Below are 23,058 nucleotides of genomic sequence, written 5' to 3' on the forward strand. Positions count from 1 at the left end.
ATGCATGATGCATGCGGAGGGGTCGAAAGTGGCATGTGTCTTTCTTCGTCAAATTCTGTGCTTAGGTTAGCCCACTCCGCATCGGAAAGATGCTATCGAAGGAACTCTGCCTCGTGGAGAGACACAGGAAAAAAGGGGTAGTCCACTGACTACTCGTGGTTCCTCCTGCGTCGTCCTCCCTTCAAATTAAACTCGGATCCTTTATGGGTGTGTTCCACTTGCACCAAAATTTCCATGGAAATAACGTGCGCAGTGGGCGATTTTAGTGCAAGTGGAACGCTCCCTATGTCTCAAGTATAAACACGCGCTCGAATTTCAAAACAAAAGCACGCGTTAAAGTATTCTGTGCGAGGAAAGGTGTGACTCGGGGAGGAGATATTGCTGTGCAGAGGACCTCTTCAAGAGAGTGACCGTTTGGGAGGGATGCAGGGCAGATTGATTAGGTTAGGACCAATTCAAACCCACCTTCTTTCGCATGGAATACGTCAAAGCGTGCTTTTGTTTTGATATTAGAGCGCGTGTATATCTCGAAGCGGTAAGGGATCCGTCTGTAATTTGAAAGGAAGGCGACGTCGGCGGAGTCATTCGAAGTGAGCGGATTACCCTTTTTCTTCCTGTGTTCCTCCACGGAACGTATTGCCGAACACCGCGAGTAATCTCGTGTTATTTTTTAATACAGCAGCGATTTACCTTATTGTTCAGACCTAACCCAGACCCCAATAATCCCTTTTCATGGAATATAATATAATACGACTGCGTTAATACAGTTTATTGTGAACAGAATATTGGGATTTTTTATTGCACCACTAGTGCACCAACCGCTCCCACCTACCTGAAACCAGGCGCATCGCGCGATGTTTGTCACCGTGCCCCAACTACATAAAGTTTTTCAATCTCCGTCAATTAAAGAAGCTTAATGGATAGGGAATAGACCACAGAGTAAGAATAAGGACATATTTTTTCAAATTCTTTTACACTTTAACCGGACTTCAAATTTGCAAAAGAAAAACATTTCTATTATATTTATGTTGCAAACACCTCTCTCGGAATACAAAAACAATTCATTCTCACAGATTCATCCTTCGTGATTAAAAGAAAGAGACACGAGTCCCGCACCTTCAATAATTTAGGAGATTAAAATTCATTTCTGAAGCCGTTTCGTAAAAATTATCGAATGCAGGGAGCTTTGACGATTTGTATTTTTTAAACAATCTCGAATCTGGAAAAATGAGGACTTAGCCTTCTCTAATTTCGTATGGGCAACAATATATTTCAACAGTATCATAAAAATCAGTATCTCATCTGCTTCTATCTTCCACGCTGAGCGAAATGCACTCCAAACTCCCTTTGATGTGTGGAAGGAAACTGACAACCATCGGCTCAGGCCATATGCCTTCGCCGGCATTCGCGAGTTGGGTCGCATGCGTCGAGTCACCACGAATGTCACGTCCACTCTAGCATATGCGCTCACCCTCTCTGACGCAGAAGCATACGGGTCTAGATACCGTTTCACCCGTCCACATTAGAATATTCGTGCGTGCTCAGCGTTACTCAACGTAAGTACACTCAGGTCTGGACCCGGCTTGACGGGCACGAGCCGGGTGGGCATGTTTCATGTTCGCACGATGGAGACTCGCCGAGCGCTCTTCGGCCGTTCATCGGCTAATGGCCATAAGCTCACCATAAGGTGAAGTTCCACGGCGCGTGGCTCGGCGAGTCGGCCCAGTTCACTCCAGGCTCAACTCGCCATGAGCAAACCCACGGCGCGGGACTCGGCAAGTCGACCTGGCTCGCCCAGGCTCGGCGGGTCGGCCTGACGAGCTATGGGCAATCCCACGGCGCGTGACACGGCGAGTCGGCCCGGTTCACTCCAGGCTCGGCTCGCCATAAGCAAACCCACGGCGCGGGACTCGGCGAGTCGCCCTGGCTCGCCCAGGCTCGGCGGGTCGGCTTGACGCGCGATGGGCAATCCCACGGCGCGTGACTCGGCGAGTCGGCCCGTGTTCGTTGGCTGTATAAACCGACCTTTATGTGTGCACGTAATGCTTTTTGTGCGCGTGTGCACGCGTATTACCGCTCGTATGTGCGTTCTGATATATTAGAAATGAATTGCAATTGTGACAAATATGATATAAGAATGTAAAATGTGAAAAGACGCGAAGCGAAAATTATTGCTTCGATTCATTTTTTATGAAACTGCAATGATATGTAACTACCCTAATAACATACATATAACTATACGCACAATACGACCATTTTCTGTTTGTATCGACTCCACGAACTACATATCGGTACACAACTATTTAGTTCCTGCTTGTTAACTAATAGTATCGCTGTAATCTTTTCAGGTGGGTCTTAGTCGAAAGATATTATAGCAATGATTTAGAAATTTGTAAAATTCTTAGTACTATAACGATAATATTTCCTTATTTCTTGAAAGGGCATCATGATTGACAGTACCTTGTCGTAATTGAGTTTTTGATAGGATTATTTCTTATAATTCCACAAAACAAAACGAAAGCCCGATAATTCTCGATTTTGATTTTTTTATTCGAAACGGGTGGAGAAAACGTCTCGCAACTGCTAGAATTAATTAATACGTTTCTATCTTTGGATAGAATAAGAAACAAGGCCACGTGCGTAAAATTAAAACTAACAAACGATATGGTAGTGCTTTTTTCTTTTCTCATTTTCTCCTTAAAACAAGAAACATGCATCGTTCACTTTCCTGAACAGACACTTTTACATCAAATTAGTAGATATCTAACCTATGTTTATGTTCTTTACTTATTTAAGCTATATTAAGCATAAGATTGACTGTTACTTTACAACTAATAAAACACGCTGACACGTGGAATGACAGAGACAAACGAACCCGTTGAATGCTATTCCTAGAGCAAATAGAATAGCAAAAAAGTTCACACGATGTGATAAACAACTGTAGCAGAAATCACCATATGCTGGAGCCAATTGTGCTATCTTTAACTCTTCAATTATGTATTTACAATTTCCTACATATATATAACGAACAGCACGTAAACATTATACCATAAGAATATATGAAACTACTCTTACACTGATATAACATCGCTAATCGGGTATAGCAAAATAAACAACTAGTTGGCAAGGGCGAAATAATAATATATTTCAGCTATATTCATGAAGTGTTCAGTGCTTCTTGAACTTGCAATAGCTGAGGATGGCGTGTAATGTGTATCCGTGCACTATAACGACCTACACAAAAGGAGTATGAAAAGAAAGTGAGGCCCAAATTGAGATTCTTTGTGTGAAAATCAGAATTTGTCTACCTATTTAAAAAAAAAAATGTTGCAGCACTAAACAATAGCAGCTCAGTAACATATACTTTGTTAAAAGATATACAAAATTCTAGCAACCAAAAACGCAATGAATGCTGGTGTTTTGCAGGTCGCTTTACTTCTGCTTCACAGCAAAGACAATTATTCGAGTATCCCGAATATGCAATAATCTGAACCGATTAAACTATAAGAGACAATTTCAATTAGAGAGAAATAAAAATACTTAATATTTACGGAGATGCAAGTACACTGAAAGAGACAAGGAGGAAAATCATATTTACAAATGAGACAAGACTCAATCTGGATTGCGATGTGGTTTCAATTACTACTAGCATGATAGGTATACAGAAAGAAGAAATGGATGAAGGTAGAGTAATGGTTTTGGTCAGAATCGGTTACGATAGCAAGAAGCATTTTGCTATTCAGAATAGAACGAATAGAATAAGTTACTAGAATTTAATAAAATAATTCGTTAGAAAGCAAAGGACGTGCGTAGTTGGGGCAGACTTTATGTTTCCATAAGAAAATACTACAGACAACTATCCATAGTACGAAAGTTATAATTCTTCATTCGACAATTTCGCCCCTTCTGCAATAAATAAGCTGCGTGCTGATCGGACTCAAATATTACAAAAGTTTGCCGGCGCGAGCTTTCAGAGGCAGTGTAAGCAAATGGGGAAACAAGTTACCAAATTGACGTCAGTTGAAACAGTGTATCATAATACAAAGAAGCAATTATCACGAAATAAAATTCATGACATGGACAAACTGCTACCAAGACGGCTGATGGAAGTAACAGAAAATAAAGGCAACTTTGCATATTATTAAAAATAAAGTAATTCATACTATGTTCGTGTCGCATGTTATACGTATGTAATAACACGTGCTCTGTGTGCAATGTGTGCTTTGACCTTTGCCATCTATAGTAGGTTAATTTGCTACAGACGGACCTCAACGATGGTATATTAATCTACGATTAAATTATGCACTATATATTTCTAAAGTGTAATATTTACGTATTATTTGTTACAGTTAGGAAATACGTGTGCTATCTGAGCGAAAGTGTATAACCACGAATTACACAGTTCTTGACATCCGTTCCCTATCACAAACTGACTGCATACTGTTACACAGGACGATAAGCTGAAACTAATTTAAAAAAGATAAAATCATCGCTACTCTTTTATCGAGCCTGCAGTTCTTTAATTTTAGCTGTACCATCAATTTTAACTTTCGAACATGTCGTCTTATATTCAAGCAATATACATATGTAACTACGATAATTGTAAATACATGTTTTCTTTTTAGGCTTGTGGTTTTCTCGAAATGCACATACGCTAGGAACGTTATGTGCAATGCATGTTGTGAAATGATTGCGAATGTTCTTCGCGACATATCACATAGTGTATGGTACGTATTTAATACATATACAATAAAAATATATCATACATAATATATATATATTATAATAATATATATAATATATTATACATAATATATATTATAGTAATATATATAATATATTATACATAATATATATTATACATATTAGCTGTGTAATTTGTAATATACATAATACGGCGAGTAATATATTATATATATCATATTTATCATAACATAATATTGTGCAATATATAAAAACAGAGGCTTGCACGTGCATCGTTGAAAAATCAAAGACGCAAGGGCAACGAGAACATTTGCATGAAATTGTAAACAGTGTACAGTAAATTCTCATTGTAAGATCACCACTCGGGACCGAGCAGAGTCTTACAACGTGAGCAGCACAAGCGATCAGCCCCTCATGTCGGCTGGAGCTGGTGTTTATTATGTTTCGTCGATAGCGGCAGTCGGCAGTCGAAGAAAAGGACAACAAATGAGGAAGAATAAACATCGTCTTATACGCTTGCCTGGTTCCGAGGGGGATCCTCCCAGTTAGAGGTATAGGGAGGACCATACAACGAACAAACTCTGGGGATTTTACAACGAGAATTTACTGTATTCCGCTTTTAGGGAAATGAACCTAAACATCGACTTCTATGCTCGATAGATAAGCATGAGACACAACGACGAAGGTTTCGACGACATAGGAAGAGACCCAAATCAATCAATGATTTTATTGGTCACTTATACGTTTACGTTTTCAATGAACATGATGTACGTGATACACCTGATTCATCTCGTATTTTGCATCATATGAGGTACATCGTGCAACATACAATTGTATTTTTCGATTGAGGATCTCCCCTAACGTAGTCGACAGTATTATTTTGCGATTCGTTGTATTACCGTCGCTTGTGTACCATCTCAGCACTTCGTCGTTGTTGTTTAAGTTCGAAGCAAGTGTAACTGCCTTACCGTTCGATCTTGAATTATTAAAAAGTCCCCTCGAATTATGTCCTAGTAGGTACGTTTACCTTAAACACCAATTTTATGATACTTATAACAGGAGCATTAATTAAAGTTCCCAATGCAATTTCATTGAACTCTTTTATCCGATTGCAAACTTCTAATTTAACTAGAATTAAAAAGGACATAGAGGTAATGCTTTATTCGTCGATGTTGCCCTCCATAGTTGACACGTTTCATATCTTTCAGATGCATAACGTTGATATCTTCTTTTCAAGCTGTCGACGTATAAGCTTCTTCGTTTCATATGTTGTGGCTGCGAATTACATATTTACGGATTCGTATCGCGCTCACGGCATTTAACTCCTGAAAATAATCCTTGGAGAAATTCTTCAATAGACTTTATGGTTCAACGATTCAACTCATCGTTCTTGCCGATTGTCTCTGGGAACTGTACGTGTTCAGACGGATTCTCATCAGATCGTAAAAGTGCTGTATTCGTGCGTCTGTATGTATAATCTCCCAATAAAAATCTTTTCCATGCAAGATAAAGATGCAACTGAGATTGTTTTCGTTGATGTTGCTCGGTTGCTTCATATTTTGTAAATATTTTTTGATAATGAGACATCATAGGCATCATGGGAATGATTGGTCCGAAAGCGAGGCACAGAAATTAGGGAGCCAGCATTTTTGACAGTTCCTCATCCTGGAGGCAACCCTTTAAAAATTCTTCTTGCGTAAGCTGACCGTCGTTGTTCTCATCCATCTTTGCAAAAATATTTTTTGCCCTTTCCTCCGCACTGTCCGCCGGCCTGTTACTCGAGCACGCACCAAGCATGTCGTATATTGCCTAGAAACAAAAATGGGACGTGATTCGATTTAATAAAACGCCTGTTAAAAACAAAAGTATTCTGTGCAATTTCAAACAAACCAAATATGGCTCTTAACTTTTACAGTATTGTGCCGGTCAGTAATATAGACAGAATCATACCTCCGATAAATGAATGGAACAAAAAAACACTACACTCATATTATAAATTTGTTTTAACCCCTTGGCCTACAACATCGAGTGGGACTCGTGGTCTCTCGATCGGGCCAAAGATGGAAAGCACAAGCGAGACTCGTACGTTGTTCGGGCGAAACGTAAACACCAAGGGTCAGGATCAAGGTTAGTAGATACTACGACTCAACTTTTCGCCGCTGTCTTTTCATCTCAGTTATTCCTGGCCGCATACACATGTATTTACTTTGTTGCAACTTGGCTAACCGAGCTAAGCCGTGTGCGATTGACAACTTCGGACGCTGAGCCGAACCGTGAAATGGTTCGACGCGTGGCTCACCGCTGGTGCTGATTTGGTGCCGGCGGTCGGAATTTAAACGGTAGGCCAAGGGGTTAAGATAGTTACATTTGTTGAATTTAGCACAATTATACTCTCATAGAAGAGTTATACCATTTTATGATTGATACACACATATAGGGTCATCAGTTAAAACTGCCACCTACGCGCGCGCGACAGACGAAAATGGCAACACCGCGTCACGGACACATTCCACTACACTACAACCATTCACCGGCCCGGCGTTCGGAGGGCTGTACAGCAGTGATGCCCGAACTTCGAAAATTTTAGGATAGTCTGCTTCAAGTTAACGTCGCAAAGAGCTGTGCGGAATTTCCCGGCCCAGGTAAGCGAGCCGCGCGCTCGGCTTTTATGACCGGTTTACCACTCGCAACACAGATTACTGTAATGAAGTTTGAAAACAATGTCGACTGGTCGCGTACCCGTCTTAATTTCAACAATTTTAGCTACAGCGGGGTTGACCGCGATGCTACACCCCTGTACGGAGAGATTTTTCGCCACCTGCGTGTAAAAGCCACAATAATGGCGCATGGTTCCAAAAAATGACATTAATGGAGACCGGTATAGGCTTGGGGTTGAATAGCTAAAAGGTTAAAGCATTCAGACATAGTAATTGTAGAAAAACATTCAAACATCGCTACAATCAAAGACACGTCCCATTAGTTACCCGTTACGTTCGATCAATGCATGCACTGCATTAAGGATAAAATTATAAAAAATAAAACCAGAACAATAGATTCTGAGGTTTGCAGAACTAACACATAATTAAATACAAATTTAATTTCTCAATTTATGAAAGTAATGATACAGAAACAACTTGCCTATTGTTTATCAACACCATGAATTTTAAAAAGAGCATTAAATACAGTATCAAATAAACAGTTTGTAAAAGCTTTTCACAACAATTATGATTAAAAAATTGATAAAAGAAAAATTAAGTAAACGTAAAATATTTTAAATTATCCATCATTAAGATGGAATAATTATGTTATGCGAAAAAGGCCCCAAATTCTTCAATTCGAGCCGGGAAATTTGAAATAGCTCTTTGCGATGTTAATTTGAAGCAGACCATCCTAAAATTTTAGAAGCTCGGCCATCACTGCTGTCCAGCCGTCGCCGGCACCACTCCGAACGCCGGGGGCCGGTGAATGGTTGTAGTGGAATGCGTCCGTGAGGCGGTGTTGCCATTTTCATCTGTCCGCGCGCGTAGGTTGCAGTTTTAACGGATGACCCTGTATATACCAGGGTTCTCCACGTAGGGAGGGACCCCTCACACGCCTGCTTCTCCTTCCAATCTCTGGCTGTCACGGTGTGTGTCCAATCGTGGGTTTTTGGCCCACGGGCGCTACCCTCACTCCACGACCAGCGTACTCCTTCCTAGCGCCTGTACCTCACCAAACAAGCATACTCGTCCCTTTATCTATGTGTCGTACGCGCTGCCTGGCCGGCACTCTCCGGCGAGAATTCATTTTACCGACATCGAAGCCCTTGGGTCACAAGCAAAAAGTCCAGAGTTCAAATCCCGGTGCAGATATTCTATTTTTTTTCTTTAATTATTCTCTAATTTCTCTTTCTATATTCTCAAAAGACTAAAGACTTGAAAATTGTTATTTTACAAAGCATTTTCGCAGCTTGATTTGCTGGTAAAGATGCGATCCCTTTCTGGCTTGACCCGACCACTGCAAGCGTACCCGTACAATGAAGTTCTAAACGTGATTTCATAACGGTCAGGAAGACTGTATGTATGAACCTGATTAACACGAAAAGAGTGTCAGTGACCTAGAATGGGTTAGTAAAACTCTTCTGTAGGTAGATTGGTAGAAGACCTGTCGATATTGTTTTCGACCCTCATTGCTCATTGTGACGCGAATTTTAAAGAGTTCATCCTAGAAAGGGGCTTATTTTGTAAATGACATTTCAAGGAATTATTTCTGTTTATGTATACAAAGGGCAGAAGACCAATATCATATATTAGCCAGCTGCGAAAATGCTTTGTACATTAACAGTTTTCAAGTTTTTATTCTACTGAGAATATAGAAAGAGAAGTTAGAAAATAATTAATGAAAAAAGTAGAATCTTCGCATTGAGGTTCAAACCTCGATGAAATGAATTCTCGCCGGAGAGCGGTGGCCAGGCAGCGCGTACGGCACACGGATGGAGGGACGGGTATGCTTGTGTGGTGCGGTACGGACGCTAGGAGGGGGTACGCTTGGTCGTGGAGTGGTGGTAGCGGCCGTGGGACAAAACCCACCGTTCTGGCATCACTGGACCCGGGTAACAACCAAGCGCGGAACTATTAAAATGAAGTGAAATCCCACGGCGCGTGGCTCCGCAAATCTGTTTTGGCAAGCGCGAGTCGGCGAGAAGCCCAAACCAGTGATGCCGCGAAATGCTTACCCCCCACTATGACCTACCGGCGTCCCCCACTTTTTTCCCATCGAGTACACGGACAGGGGTAGGAATATGCTTGTGTGCAGTGCGATGGGAAGAAAGTGGGGGACGACGGTAGGGTATAGTGGGGGTAAGCATCAGGTCCCGCGTCCCACGATTCTGGCATCACTGGCCCAAGCCGAACCATGCGAGCCCAAGCTAACCAATCCCACGGTGCGCTGCTCGGCGAGTATAGCGCGAAACTCGCCGAGCGACGCACTGTGAGATTTCACCTTTCCGTTGCTAACCACAGCGCTCGATCCTGACGCGGGTCCCGGGCCCTAAGGAAGTCTTCTACTCCCAAATGTGTACGTCTGTCTTAAGGGGAGAAGTCCCTATAAACGGCTTATTTTTTTATCAATTTTTAGGAATTTTTAGCAAAGATACCAATGTGCTAATCCTTGTGGATCTTTAAGGATTCTTTATTTAACATTATAACAAACAAAAACAATTTTTGGCAGTAAAATTACGATAAATACAAAAGAAATAGAGCAGTATCTTAAATAGGTTTTTTTCGAGGTGCAAAACGGCGCCGATTGTAGCGTCTCTGGTAGTTGTGAGAAACAGACCAATGCAATGTAGTTTCATTTTTTTTACAATTGTAAGAATATGAACTTAAAATGGTGTAAAAAATTGAATATTTTTAAAATGACGGTACATCAAGCAACTATGTATGATTTTCGTAAAACAAAAATGCGTGGTATTTGGTTAAAAAAATGGTTAAACATAATAATTTGGTTAAACGTTTACGTTCATGATCTGAGAAATATTATAAACTGAAAGTGTGCAAAATTCAAAGTTGATCGGTCAAATAGTTTTTGAGTTATCCCTGGCGCCAATTTCGAAAACACGGTTTCGAAAAAAACGCGTTTAAAGTGGGTTTTAGATGTGCTTGGCGCTTGGAGGCGCGCTGACTCATCAGGTTATAGTATTGATATGAAGTTGGATTTCAGTCTCCAACTTTGAGAATATATTTTTGAAATGTTTTAGAAGCGATTTATAAAAAACTTTTTTCCGACTTTTTGATCGATTTATAGAGTCTTCTCCCCTTAAGGGCTCGCGTTTGCTCCCGACCACGCGAAGGGGATATTCGCTCAAAAGTAAGTGAGAAATAGGTGAAGTTCACGAATTATTTTTTACAAACTAAAAAGTCTATACACTTATACAGTAGTCTCGCTGAGGGCTCGGTTTGGCGTACACGATGTGGACTTTTCGCTATCCCCACCACTTCTGTGTCACTCTTGTCCGAAGGCGAGAGCGAGATGGAACGGGAGCGAGTGAGAGACACTGAGAGTCAGCGAGGACGGTACGAGACAGATGACCCGTTGATATTTTGTCTCGCTCCGTCTTTCGGACGCTTGATACTCCGTCCTTTGTGTGCGCGATGGTTGCGTGAGCACGGAAACCGCTTTCGCAAAATCTTGCCGCAGGCCTGGCTCAAGTTTTTTTTGCGCCCTAGGCGAACTTGTCAAATTGCGCCTTTTATTATAATACATTTATTTGAGATTATTTATGACATTACTCTGAAGAATTAGGCAACTGCCTAGGACGTAAGGTTGACAAGGGGCGCAAAATGGTCTTTTCATTGTTGACATTCTTGAAATTAAACTTTTATATGAAATACTACAGATTGTACTGTACTTAACGTTATAACTGTTTTAAACTACGAATAAAAATTCGGAGTAAGGTCATCAATAATCTCAAATAAATGTATTATAATAAAGGGCGCAATTTGACAAGTTTTCCGAGGGCGCAAAAAAGACTGTTGCCATGCCCTGCTATCTGACCGTGGCACGCATGCGTCGAGCAGTCACGATTTCGTTTGAATGCTCGTGTCCGTCGCCAACGTCCGCCGTGCACGTAAAGCGTTCCATCTCGCTCCCCCCCCCCCCACCCTTCGGCCAGAAAGAAGCGAGAAACGATTGCACGGAATTAGGGCTCTGTTCACGATACGAGCTCAACGCCGATCCCGATCAGCAAGCCCTCAGCGAGAAAATACTGTATTACACTCTACATATTCCACCCTATACCTCCAAATTACTGTTCGAAAACGTGCTTTCTGCACATAAACATGAATAAATAAAAAAATTGTTACATATTTTTTTCGTAAAACTAATTCACGCTAATATTTAAGTTTGGAATTCACAATACCTGCACAATCTTTGTCATTTCCTGAATATCGATAACACCATTTCCATCGACATCGTACATGCGAAAAGCCCATTTTAGTTTTTCTTCTGGTGTTCCGCTAGATGTTACGTCGATAGCCAAGAGAAACTCCTGTAACAAATGGTTGCACATGGTTTTTATTTCTGTAATAAATTAACTTAACTTTTATATACCGGGAAACAACTAATATCATTTTCGTAACAACCTTTGGCAAATCTACAGGGTGTTTATAAATGTGGGGCAATATTTCAGGGTCGGTTCTACTCATCAAGACAGTACGAAAAGTTGGTAAACGCATATGTCCGATAATGCTTAGTTTTGCAGTTATAAGCATTTTTATATTCTGTAAAATACCGGCCCGAAATGTCTATTAAAGGGCAACCGGCAGACTGGCGCGTTCGTCAGTTGGTCTAATATACTATATTTTCATTCATATCCTTTCCTTCGCGCTTTTAAAAAAACAAAGGCGAAATGATAATCAATATATCGACCCGTAGAAATTCAGCTGGGCTTCTTTAAATGCCATAGGCGTTTCGGACACGTGTTTTACGAGATATAAAAATGCTTAACAATAACTGCAAAACTAAGCATTATCGGACATATGCGTATACCAAGTTTTCTTATTATCTTAATGAGTAGAACCAATTCTAAAATATTGTCCGACATATTTATAAACACCCTGTATATTGGTGATAAATTTTATACGAAGAAAACTATGCTAAGACTGTCCAAAAGGCGAAATTTATTATCTAGATCAGGCTCGATCAGTCCGTGGCTCCGGAAGACGCTCTTCTGTGCAGCTCTGAGCCGCGTAGCTATCGGAAGCCAGAAACCACGCCATCGGGAGCCGCAGTCGGTGGTCGAACAATCCGTGAGTGTAAAGATCTCAGTCTTTTACTGATAGCACGCACGAAGTCCCGAAATGATGTAAAGGGACCGACAAAATTTGGTTCTCTGGGGCCTGAGAGTGCCAGTTATTTAAACCACGAAACTTTTAATTAATCATTGTTTCGATATCTTTTACGGTTTTCCAGATATTCACGATAATATAAAAACTCAGAATTCCATTGAGAGGTAGAAATGACTGGAAAAAAGGTTAACTTTAAGTTTGATGGTTTCTGATATCCTACAACATGGTGATAAAGTATTTTCGAAAAAAAATTTTTTTTTCCAAATTTATCTATATCACTACTTTTTGCGAAAATACACCATTTAACGGCTTCCCCAGACCAACACGATTTATCCGAAAGCGGAGCGGCAACGGAATATCCGCAGCGGTAGTGGTAGCGGAATCTGCGTGTGTGCTCACATCGGAGCGGATATATCGCTGCCGCTGTGAAAACTTGCCGTTAATCTGGGGGTTCCCTGACTCTGATCTGTTTACCTATTTTCGTAAAAATGGGTTGTACTTATGAATTTTTACCTCAGAAACTATTTGTAGAATTTAGTTGATTCCTTCTTTATTTTAATCTAGAAGCATCGGCCTTCTTGAATATTTTTTTCGGGATGAAAAATCATTTTTTTAGCAGTAAAAATTATAAACAAATTCTTGTTTTGCAAATTTTGGCTCATGGTTTCGCTTTTAAAAATCTGAAAGAATACTACCATATTCTCTGAAGTGTTTTCTATAAAGTAAGCCTATCTATCGGTGGTAACTTGCATATTCAATGTCGCAGTACGCTGTTAAAAACAGCGGTGCTCCCCGTTTCAGGTAAGAGAGCCTTGCGCTTCTCTTTTACGGTCGGTTAATCGTGCCACACGCAGCGCATATTACTTCAATGAGGTCTAAAAACTCTGAAACAAAGCGAGCTTCTAAGCCAGCAGCATGTATGCACTGTCTGTATGAACAGAATGATCTGATTTACGTAATCGAAAGTACTACAGGGCGATTCTCCCGCTTGAGTCCTGAAAGGTAATGCTGCCGACAAGATATCGTGTCTCGCTGAGTTTCGGGGCTTCGACGCTCGAGACTGTGGGGACCATACAAAGTTGCGCACTAAACAAGTGACGAAATGTCAGATTCCACATTTCATTGAGTCTGAGTTCAGCCGCCGAGGTGACAGGTTTATTGTTTTGATTGAGGGAGCGTTAGCACGTGTGTGTCCGATTGTCTCTTTGAAGTCCCCGAGACCGTTATCTCTTGTGCCGTTTCGGCAATCTTTGAGCATTTTTGTCGACATTTAAATCACTGTCTTGGGCGTTCAGTCTTATTGTGGGTGTTTAATAGTGGTGCCGAGTCTGTGTTGTGACCCCAGTTTTAACTGATCGTGTGATCCCGGCTCCAAGCAGCGGTCTAATTTGACTTGTGAGTTAGTCGAAATGATGGGTGGTCCCAAGAAGTACAAGGGCTGCAGTGCTCCAGTTGCCAATCCGGTCACCTGCCCTGGCTGTAGGATGATCAGCCACCCGGGATCCACTTGCCTCAGTCGTTCGGGTCATCCGTGGCATGACGGCCGACTTTTAAATTGTCGCTCGGGATCCCCTCGGCCACGGACTGCCGTTAACCAAGCTAGAGCTCCGTCGGTACAGACACTTACGGCAATACCAGCCGCCACGCTTCAGTCTCTCACGGCGTTACCATCTGCTAATGAAATGAGGGACCTGATGAGCGATTTAATCAAGACGGAGCTTGCCGTTGTCCGGGACGAAATACTCTCCGGGATAAGAATGGACCTCTCAGATATGAGGTCCGACATCAGCTCGTTGGTTGAACGCGTCAGGGTGCTCGAGGAGAACCCCGCCACCACTTCGATGCAGTCGCTCTCTCTCAAGACGGAGGACATAATTGAGGAGCTGAACGACAGGGAGGCTCGGGCCAGGAATCTCATAATATTCGGGATGCCGGAGCCCCAGGAATCCACACCGGCGCTCACGAGGACGGCTGATGTGGAAGGAGCACGGGCCGTGTTGGGTGTGATTTGTCACCTTGGCACCCAGGATCCGGTCACCCACCGCCTAGATAGACCGGGCGCGTCATTCAGTAGGCCCTTGTGCGTGCGCCTCGACTCCGCTGCCGCAGTGAAGCAGATCCTCCAGAACAAGCACCAATACAAAGGGCCGTTTAAGATATCTGACGACAAGACCAGGCTTCAGCGTGGGATTCTTACGCAACTCAGGGCGAAGTTGCGTGGCCTTCACGAGCAAGGAGAGACCCACATGACGATACAACACATCCGAGGTGTGCCGAAGATCGTGCCGAGCAGCCATCGTCAAAGCTCCACTCAGAAAAACATAAGCAGAACTCTGTAGTGTATTACCAGAATGTCCGTGCCCTTCGCACTAAACTGTTGTTAATTCACTTCTCGCATCCGCTTTGTCATACGATGTTATTACTCTTGTCGAGACCTGGCTCAATCCCGCGATATCCTCATTTGAGCTGGGTTTAGGTAATTATGCAGTTTATAGGTGTGATAGATCTTTTAGTACCAGCAGCTGCTCTAGAGGAAGCGGTGTCCTAATCGCGGTCAAGCAGTCAATACCTTCCGGGGCTATCGGCGTTAGTTGTGCGGGTGTTGAACAACTTTTTGTTAGGGCCCACCTCCATAACAATAAACATGTAGTACTGGGGGCTAGTTACATTCCACCAGCCTCCCAGCCTGCTATCTATGCGAGTCATGTCGATACTATCACCGAGTTATATCATAAATATAGTGATGACATATTCGCTTTGTATGGTGATTACAACCTCCCGCACGCTGTCTGGTACAACGACTCGGGCCTATCTTGCTTCAGGAAGCCGGGAGTATCGTCGAACGAATCTGCTGCAATTGATATCCTCCTTGGATGCGCTAGTTACTGCAACCTAGCTCAAGTGAACAATGTGTTCAATGCGTATGATGGGATGCTTGATCTTATTTTTGTAAGTGATTCGATCATCACTGTTGACCTTGTCATAGATGCCTTAATTGTACCCGACACCTAACACCCACTCCTGTACACGAAGTTTAGTGACTTGGACTCCGATACTGATTTTACGGGCGAAAACTTAGATTATAAGGACTTGAAGCGTGGCGATTACCCCGGCGTTCTAGGTTATCTGAACTCTGTGGACTGAGATAGAGAGACGGGTGGTACCGATCCTTGTGTAGCCCTTGAGCGGCTGTATGGCCATATCAACCGGGCCATTAATGCCTTTATTCCGGTCCGGACTGTCTTACGCTCTTCGTTTCCGCAGTGGTTTTCCCTGCGGTTGAAGAGCCTAATTCGTGAGAAGAAACGGGCGCATAAGGGCTCAGTTCCTTCGGGCCGCTCGGTTCTCTTCGAGCCGCCCGCAAACATTCGAGTTCCCTATTCTATTCGAACCGTTCGGTTCTCTTAGAGCCGCTCAAAAAATTCCAGTTCTCGGTGTTCTTCGATCCGAGTCAGACTTTATAACGAAACAAATCACGACAGCCCGCGGATATGAACAGCTGCTAAGAACCTAATAGTAGGATTTCTTGGAAAGGACAGGGTGGTGCGTGCGGACGCTTCTCCTTGCCCCTGTGACATTGCAGCTTGTGGGTTGTCGGACTTCTTTCCAGCTCGCAATATCATCAATCGCAATTAATAAGTAAAACCATCTGTTGTATACAGGGTGTCCGGAACATGCAATATCCTGATGCAAGAAAACATCGAAAAGTCCTTTTCCGGTTTGGGGTCCAAAGCTTCGTTCTCTAGATGTTAACAGTTGAATATTAGCGCTGGAACTTCCGGGCCGCGAGGTCTAAAGTCGAAATAGTTCAGCGCGGAGCAGTGACCGCTCGCACGCACACGCAGAAGGCACACGTAGGAACAGACCCACGCACACTGTAGAGCCGACCGCGTTAACCCTTTTTCACAGTTTGAACCAGTGCGGTATTTCGAACGGCTTGAAACAATAGAGTGGCTCGAGCGATCCGAGTAGGTCGTACATCTTTCGTGCCGATCGATATTATCGAACAGTTTGCGATATCGAGTATAACTGTAACGAGTTATATTGGTACGACGACGATCTCTCCCTCACCGCTCGCGTTGGTGAAGTTAGCGCGGCGGCCTGATCGGCAGGGATTGCCATGAGCGATAGCGAGTTCGCCGTCCTCTGCACGTTAGTGGTGGAGAGCTATTGATAGTCGGCACTATCGACAGTTTCCAATAGTTGGACCATCGACCATCAATAGTTGTCGACAGATATAGATAGTGATGGTATGAATTATTATTACAGACGAGGTATACAGGGTGTCCGCGCGTAGACTGAACAGCTGGATTTCTCCTAAAGTATTGGAGATAAAATTTTTTAAAAAATATGTAATTAAATGGTTCGATGGGGCTACTTTATTAGCCGAGACGATTTTTTTTTCGATTATTATTTTAAAAGATACGATGGTCAAGTTCGGTTTTTTAAATGGAACTATTTTTTTTGAAGAGGTGAGCTGATACTGCGTTCCAAGACAAATTCAATAAGCATTAATGTATACACTTGATTTCCACTGGTTTTTGGAGATATTGCGCTTGCAAAATTACTGATTTTCACTGGAAGAAAACCCTCTGAAATAGCAAGGACCGGGGGCGGTCTTACTGGCGCCACGGGTGGCACTGCCTGCCAAAGGTCTCTGCCAGGGATGGCAGGCCCAAAGGCTGGACAATTCTTTTCCGTGAGAAATGCTAGGTAGGTACATCTGCGGTATTGCAAATTATATTCATTGAACCTATTTGTAAGTATTTCATATTAATATAATTAAAGTCAGCATTGAATTCAAAAGCTGATCTAAAACTTGGAGAGTGAGAATTCCATTGTGAGCAGAACGAATTCGCTGATTTTGCAATCGCTGTGATCTTTCAGAAGAATTTATTCCAGATTGCTGCAATAAACACATTTCTCTAACAGGACTTGTTTCCAAAGCCCCGTCGTCGAGTATCTGGTGCTTGTTCTCATTTTTGAGAGTATATTTTGATGCTGCTCGTTACTTTCGTTTCTTCTTAAAAAAGAAAAACGTCTAGCACCAGCGGATGCTCTAGAAAGATTTTTTTTGGCACGTTAATGTTAATTAAGCCGAAAATATAAATGTCCGTTATCGGAAAGTGGTGGTACTCGAGAGTGACGGCACACGATTAGTGTTGGCTAGAACCGTGATTTGTGAATCACTGGTGATTCGATCACGTTCGTTCCCAATCACGGTGATTTTTCACAGTAATTCACGATTTTCGTGATCTGATTGGTGGAAAGCATAACTGCTCTTTGCACGCGCCACATAACCCCAATTTCTAATTTCTCTTGAAACATTCTCAAGTCCTCACTGTGTTTATAGAATTTCAGTTGTATATATTGAACCAATGTAATCGTTCTTGATCTATTTAAATTAACGAATATCTCTTCAGTTTAGTTAAAAAGTGTAATGTATATGTGAAGACCTTAGCCAATCAAATCAGTGCGTGCACGCATTGACTATTTATGAATGTAAATACTAGGTATATATTCGCTGAATTAGCACGCTTTGTCTGCAACACAAACTATATTTAAGTATTTTATAAAAAATAATTCACTCAAGATCAAGAATTACGATGCCAGTGAACAATTCGCTCAAGTTAAAAAAATCACGATCACGATCGTAATTTAACTTTATTCACGACTGTGATCGTGATTCTGCGATCGCTGTGATAAATCACTGTTAGTGATTTTGCACTCCATCCCTACACACGATCTGCCCGGCTCTCTCATAGGCATGACTGCTGTATTCCACCTGCGAGAAACGCTCGGCCCGATCGCCGCCTGGCGGTCGCGTCGCGTAGTATCCATCGCAGTCAGCCGAGTCATAACTTCTTTATGTACATAATTACGGGTTATTTTTAAATCACCGACAATGTTTTCATCGATACGATTTCACTGAAAATGTTTATTTACCGACACGTTGAAATCACCGACAATCATTTCATCGACATTGACATCGACTTCTACTGAGTATAAATCTTATTATGCAGTAGAAGTCGGTGTCAATGTCGATGAAATGATTGTCGGTGATTTAAAGGTGACCCCATAATTACACAGATTAATTACATTTTACGTGATTAAACACAGCATATGTCCGTTCTTGTTGTTCAAGGATGCTGTAGTTAAAATTTCGTAATGATTGGTTCTGTACTTTTTGAGATTTTTGTGTACATACAAACAAACGCTGTAGCTTTATTATAATAGTATAGATAGTATAGAAGGATAGATAGTATAGATGAGTACCGCATGATCCTCAGTCACATCCTTTACAGCTTCGGGATTATTTCGTCCAGTTTCATGATATCGAAGACCGAGACTAATGAATTGTGATCAATTCCAACGCGATATTCAAACCCAATGGATTGTAACATTTTCGTATAAAAACTTTTGTTGTAACTGTAATAGTTCTTGCGTAATCGTATTCCGAAATCAAAGTGTTGCTGTCGCCCCCGGTCTACCCTACACCTCTAATAATTATTATTATTAACCTAAAGTCTCAAGCATAAATGTATTATGCTGCATATTTCATGCAGAACTACTGGTGTGGCTCTGACGCCATCTGACAAGGGAAGTTCGGTTACCCGAACATTCCGTATGTTTGTTAAACTATGCAGATTTGTACAGAACCTCAATAGAAGTATCAGGCAATTTTTTGTTTGAGCCCATTTTCGGGTTTTCGGGGTGTATACACCCCCTAAAGGTTAATGAATGTGTTCCTATTTTTCAGTATATCATATAAACAAAATTTAATGGTTTTTATGCTGTATCAAACTATTTAATCGAATTGTTTAAAATTGATTGTGGGGAACATTTTACTGTTTAAATTATAAATTTTAAACAATTTGGTTACACAGTTTTATAGGTCATAAAAAGCCATTATGTTTTCATCATAATAATTTTTATATATCTACTATAGTTTTCAAGATATACTGAAAAATAGAAACATACTCATTAATCTTTAGGGGGTGTTTTCACCCTGACAAACCGAAAATGGGCAGGACCAAAAAATTGCCTGATACTTCTATTGAGGTCTGCTACAAATCTACACACTTTCAAAAAAATCGGAATGTTCGAGTAACCGAACTTTCCTCGTCAGTCAATTTTGCGCGCTTCCCTGTCGCTTTCCCCTGGGCACGCTGCTCACGTTTTCACTCCGCTGTTGTCTTTACTGGTCTTTTTGGACTCCCAGAAGCTGCGGCTTCCTCCCTGAGCCTAACCCGTCAGTCTCCGTACTACATATTACGTTAGAACGGGTTGTGTTATGAATAAACTTACGTTAGTACGTAAGTTTGTAGCGAGATTACTGCGGTATCAGCTGTGTGTTACGCGTTGTGTTTGAAGTAAATACAAATTTTGTTATAGGGCTCAATAACAGTTCGTGAATACAATTATTTGCAAAATGCCAAAAAAACACGATGCAAAATAACTAGCTAGACTCGTCAAAGGTGATGCCACCGCAATTACGCGTCTCGCTGAGTTTCGTGGTCTTCGACGATCGAAACCAGCGGCAACATACAATGCTGCGCACTCAGCAGTGACGAATCTTAACTTCTGCATTTCTAATCAGATCTTTGCGAAGGTGGCGTCAATCGATTCCTTATGTTTTCCCGATGAAATTGGAGCCAAAAACAACATAATTCGGACCATAATTAAGAAAGTTACATGAAAAATTGATTTGCATAATGTATTTGCTGCTACGACACAACTCAAACTTTGCAGTTTTTGAGTTATTATCATAGAAAAAACGGTTGTTGTCTAATAGAACATTTGAACCCGTTTCTCTAAAAAACGTGAATTTTGTGTGATGTCGTTGTTGTAGCAAATGAGGGATATGATTCACCGCTTATGCAAAAAATGAAATTCTTTATTCTTTATCGAATCGATATGGCAGTAACACCAATGGATTCCTTGTGTTTTCCTGATCAAAATGATACCAGACTTAACTTCGTTAAAAATAGTCCAATCTACATGATATTCGGTGTCTTTTAATCGGGAAGAATATCAGGAATCTATTAGTGTCACTGTCGAATTGACATTTTCCCCTTGTTAATGGGTAGTGCTATCCTTGTATTTTATGACTCTATTATTCTCGGGCGTCGAGTCCTCGGATGCGAAGGTTCCCACAACCTAAAGGTCTGCGCACATACATATATCAGTTCCGTGTCAGTTCCGTGGTCGTAAAAGGTATCGGTTGCTTGTTTTGGAATGGAGCAGCGCACACTTGTCAGTTCCGTGAAATTCGATGGTCTCTCCGTATCCGTCAGGTCCGGGCCGTCAGGATCCGTGTTAAAAAATATCGTTTGCGTGCTTTACAATGGAGCAGCGCACACTTGTCCGTGTCAGGGCTGTCAGCAGATGTCAGTGTAGAACCCCTATCCGTTCAGTGAAACAAAAATTTGGTTGCCAACGATATTTGGGCATTTGGACTGACGGAGTCCTGAAATCACGGTAAGGTGAAAGGGAAGACCTTTTTTTATGACCGTGAAAGGTTCTCGGGTCGAAGCTCTCGCACTACGCGCTTCAGGGGTCTTAGACTCTAGAGTCATAAAGACAAGGACAGTCAGTAATGAAAATGGGAATTTCTATAATTAATATTAGATCTCCATACAAATACCACCAATGGATTGCTGGAGTTTTTGCAATGAAAATTATACCAAGCATGATATAATTCTGATACGTTATTAATGATTGTAATGAAAACAGTTTTGTATTTAAATTTTGCGCGGTAAGGTATAGGGTATGATCGGATGCATGAATGCTGGGTGTTAGGGAAATGGAGCTGGATGTGCGTTTCAACAGGACGTGCAACTTTTAGAGCTTTTTCACACGGCGATACATGTATCGCGATACGTGTATGATGCATACCGATTTTCCATTGATGATTATAGCTTCCATTGGAACCGCCCACACGATACTTTTTGTCTGAAGTCGACAGATGAAAAATGAAAACGAGCGGACTCTTTTACGCGGCGCGGGGCGAAACACGTATCGCGATAGGTGTCGATCATTTGTTCTTCAATAAAATATATCTTCTCGTGCCCCACACATTTTTGGACAAAATATTTATCTGATAGAATGAATGAGATTGAAGCGTTATCTATTTGGATTTTACACAAAAGATGTAGTAAAAAACCAGCGAAGAGGAAGCATTGGGTTCATCCCATAAAGAGCATTAGACATGAAAAGGGAACATTTCATGAATTAGGTATTTCATGGACTTCTAAAATCAAAATTACTTGCGATGATCACCAATACACTTGCTGGGACATAGGAACAAAAGGGGTAGTTCAAATTGGGGATGGATCCCTTATCGTTTAGAGTATATAAAAATACACGCGCTCGAGTATCAAAGCAAAAGGATGCGCGACGTATTGGCTATAAGAAAAGATGGGCCATAGGGGGGGGATATTACTATGAAGAAGTAGAAACTTCGCGTGTGCAAGGAACGCAGGTCCGATTGGTCCTAATATAATGACATCCCTATGGCCAACCTTTTCTCGCACCCAATCGTCGCGCGTCCTTCTGTTTTGATATTCGCGCGCGTGTATATATTCGAGCGATAAGGGATTTGAAGGGAAGACGGCGCAGGCGGGGCTCCGCGCGCGCAAACTACCTGTTCCCGGGTCCCTACGCAAAGTGTATTGGCCCTCGTCGCGAGTAATCGCGTGTAATATTTTAATACAGCAGCGTGTGGATGAGGTTTTATAGATGAAAACGTTCTTTTACATTAATAATTATCAGTGGATTGCTGATGTCAAGGAAAGCATACGAGCATTGGAGTGAAACTTACTTAAATCTACCTACCTAAGGAATTTTTAAATTATCATTACAGGCACAGAAAAAAGTGGAAAAAGCGACCTTCATTAGTTTCTTCGCTATTCCGACCAATTGCGACTTTTTCAAAAATGACGAAACACGCCACCTACTTAGTAAACTAATACTTCTAGCTTCTAAAAAAAACTCACGTCGTTTGGACCAATTTTAAAAGTGTTATTCTCTTTGAAGGGTGTCCGAATACTTTTGTCACCTACTGACTGAAAGAACTGTACGGGAGGCTTGCAGAAACGACTGAATTGGGTTTCGAGCTCCCCTTCCGCGCGGCTATGGTAAACATCATGAAGCCCGGGCTCCCAAATGGCTCGAACTGGCCTTCGCTGCCGTACGGATACGGAATTGATATGTGTGCGCAAACCTTTAAGGTCTGCGCATACATATCAGTTTCGTGTCAGGACCGTTCCGGCGTGCCAGTGGTAAGAAGAAGAGGGGCGTAGAGGGTCTCTTCTTCTTACCACAGCCACGACGGAACGGTACTGATACGGAACTGATATGTGTGTTTAGACCTTTATTCCTCCGGGGTAAAACCGAGCCGGAGCGTGGGCATTAAAACTGACGATTACCAGAGCCTCGGTTCGAACACGGACAGCCTAGACGCTACCGATGCGCTTCAAGAAAAGGACTTTCCTTCCAAGTCCTTGAAGCGTTCAAAATTATTTTT

The 23,058-nt window shown here is 41.9% G+C and overlaps 1 protein-coding gene and 1 long non-coding RNA gene across 5 annotated transcripts in view; one reads left to right on the forward strand and one right to left on the reverse strand.

The window, feature by feature from the left end:
- LOC143372289 (uncharacterized) overlaps nucleotides 1-23,058 on the forward strand; it is a 228,167-nt gene that overhangs the window by 35,347 nt on the left and 169,762 nt on the right. The gene's annotated exons all lie outside the window — the stretch shown is intronic.
- The window catches only part of LOC143372261 (neuronal calcium sensor 2), a 449,084-nt gene continuing 430,659 nt past the window's right edge, over nucleotides 4,634-23,058 (reverse strand). For all 4 annotated transcript variants that reach the window (XM_076818318.1, XM_076818316.1, XM_076818317.1 and 1 more), the window contains 2 exons: nucleotides 11,603-11,731; nucleotides 4,634-6,513 (listed from right to left, as the gene is read on the reverse strand). In XM_076818318.1, coding sequence (XP_076674433.1) covers nucleotides 6,337-6,513; nucleotides 11,603-11,731 — 306 coding nt within the window. In that variant the 3' untranslated portion in view covers nucleotides 4,634-6,336. The remainder of the gene's footprint in view (nucleotides 6,514-11,602; nucleotides 11,732-23,058) is intronic.

Source organism: Andrena cerasifolii, chromosome 8 (genome assembly GCF_050908995.1).
Source record: "Andrena cerasifolii isolate SP2316 chromosome 8, iyAndCera1_principal, whole genome shotgun sequence".
In the NCBI taxonomy this organism is placed as follows: Eukaryota; Metazoa; Arthropoda; class Insecta; order Hymenoptera; family Andrenidae; genus Andrena; species Andrena cerasifolii.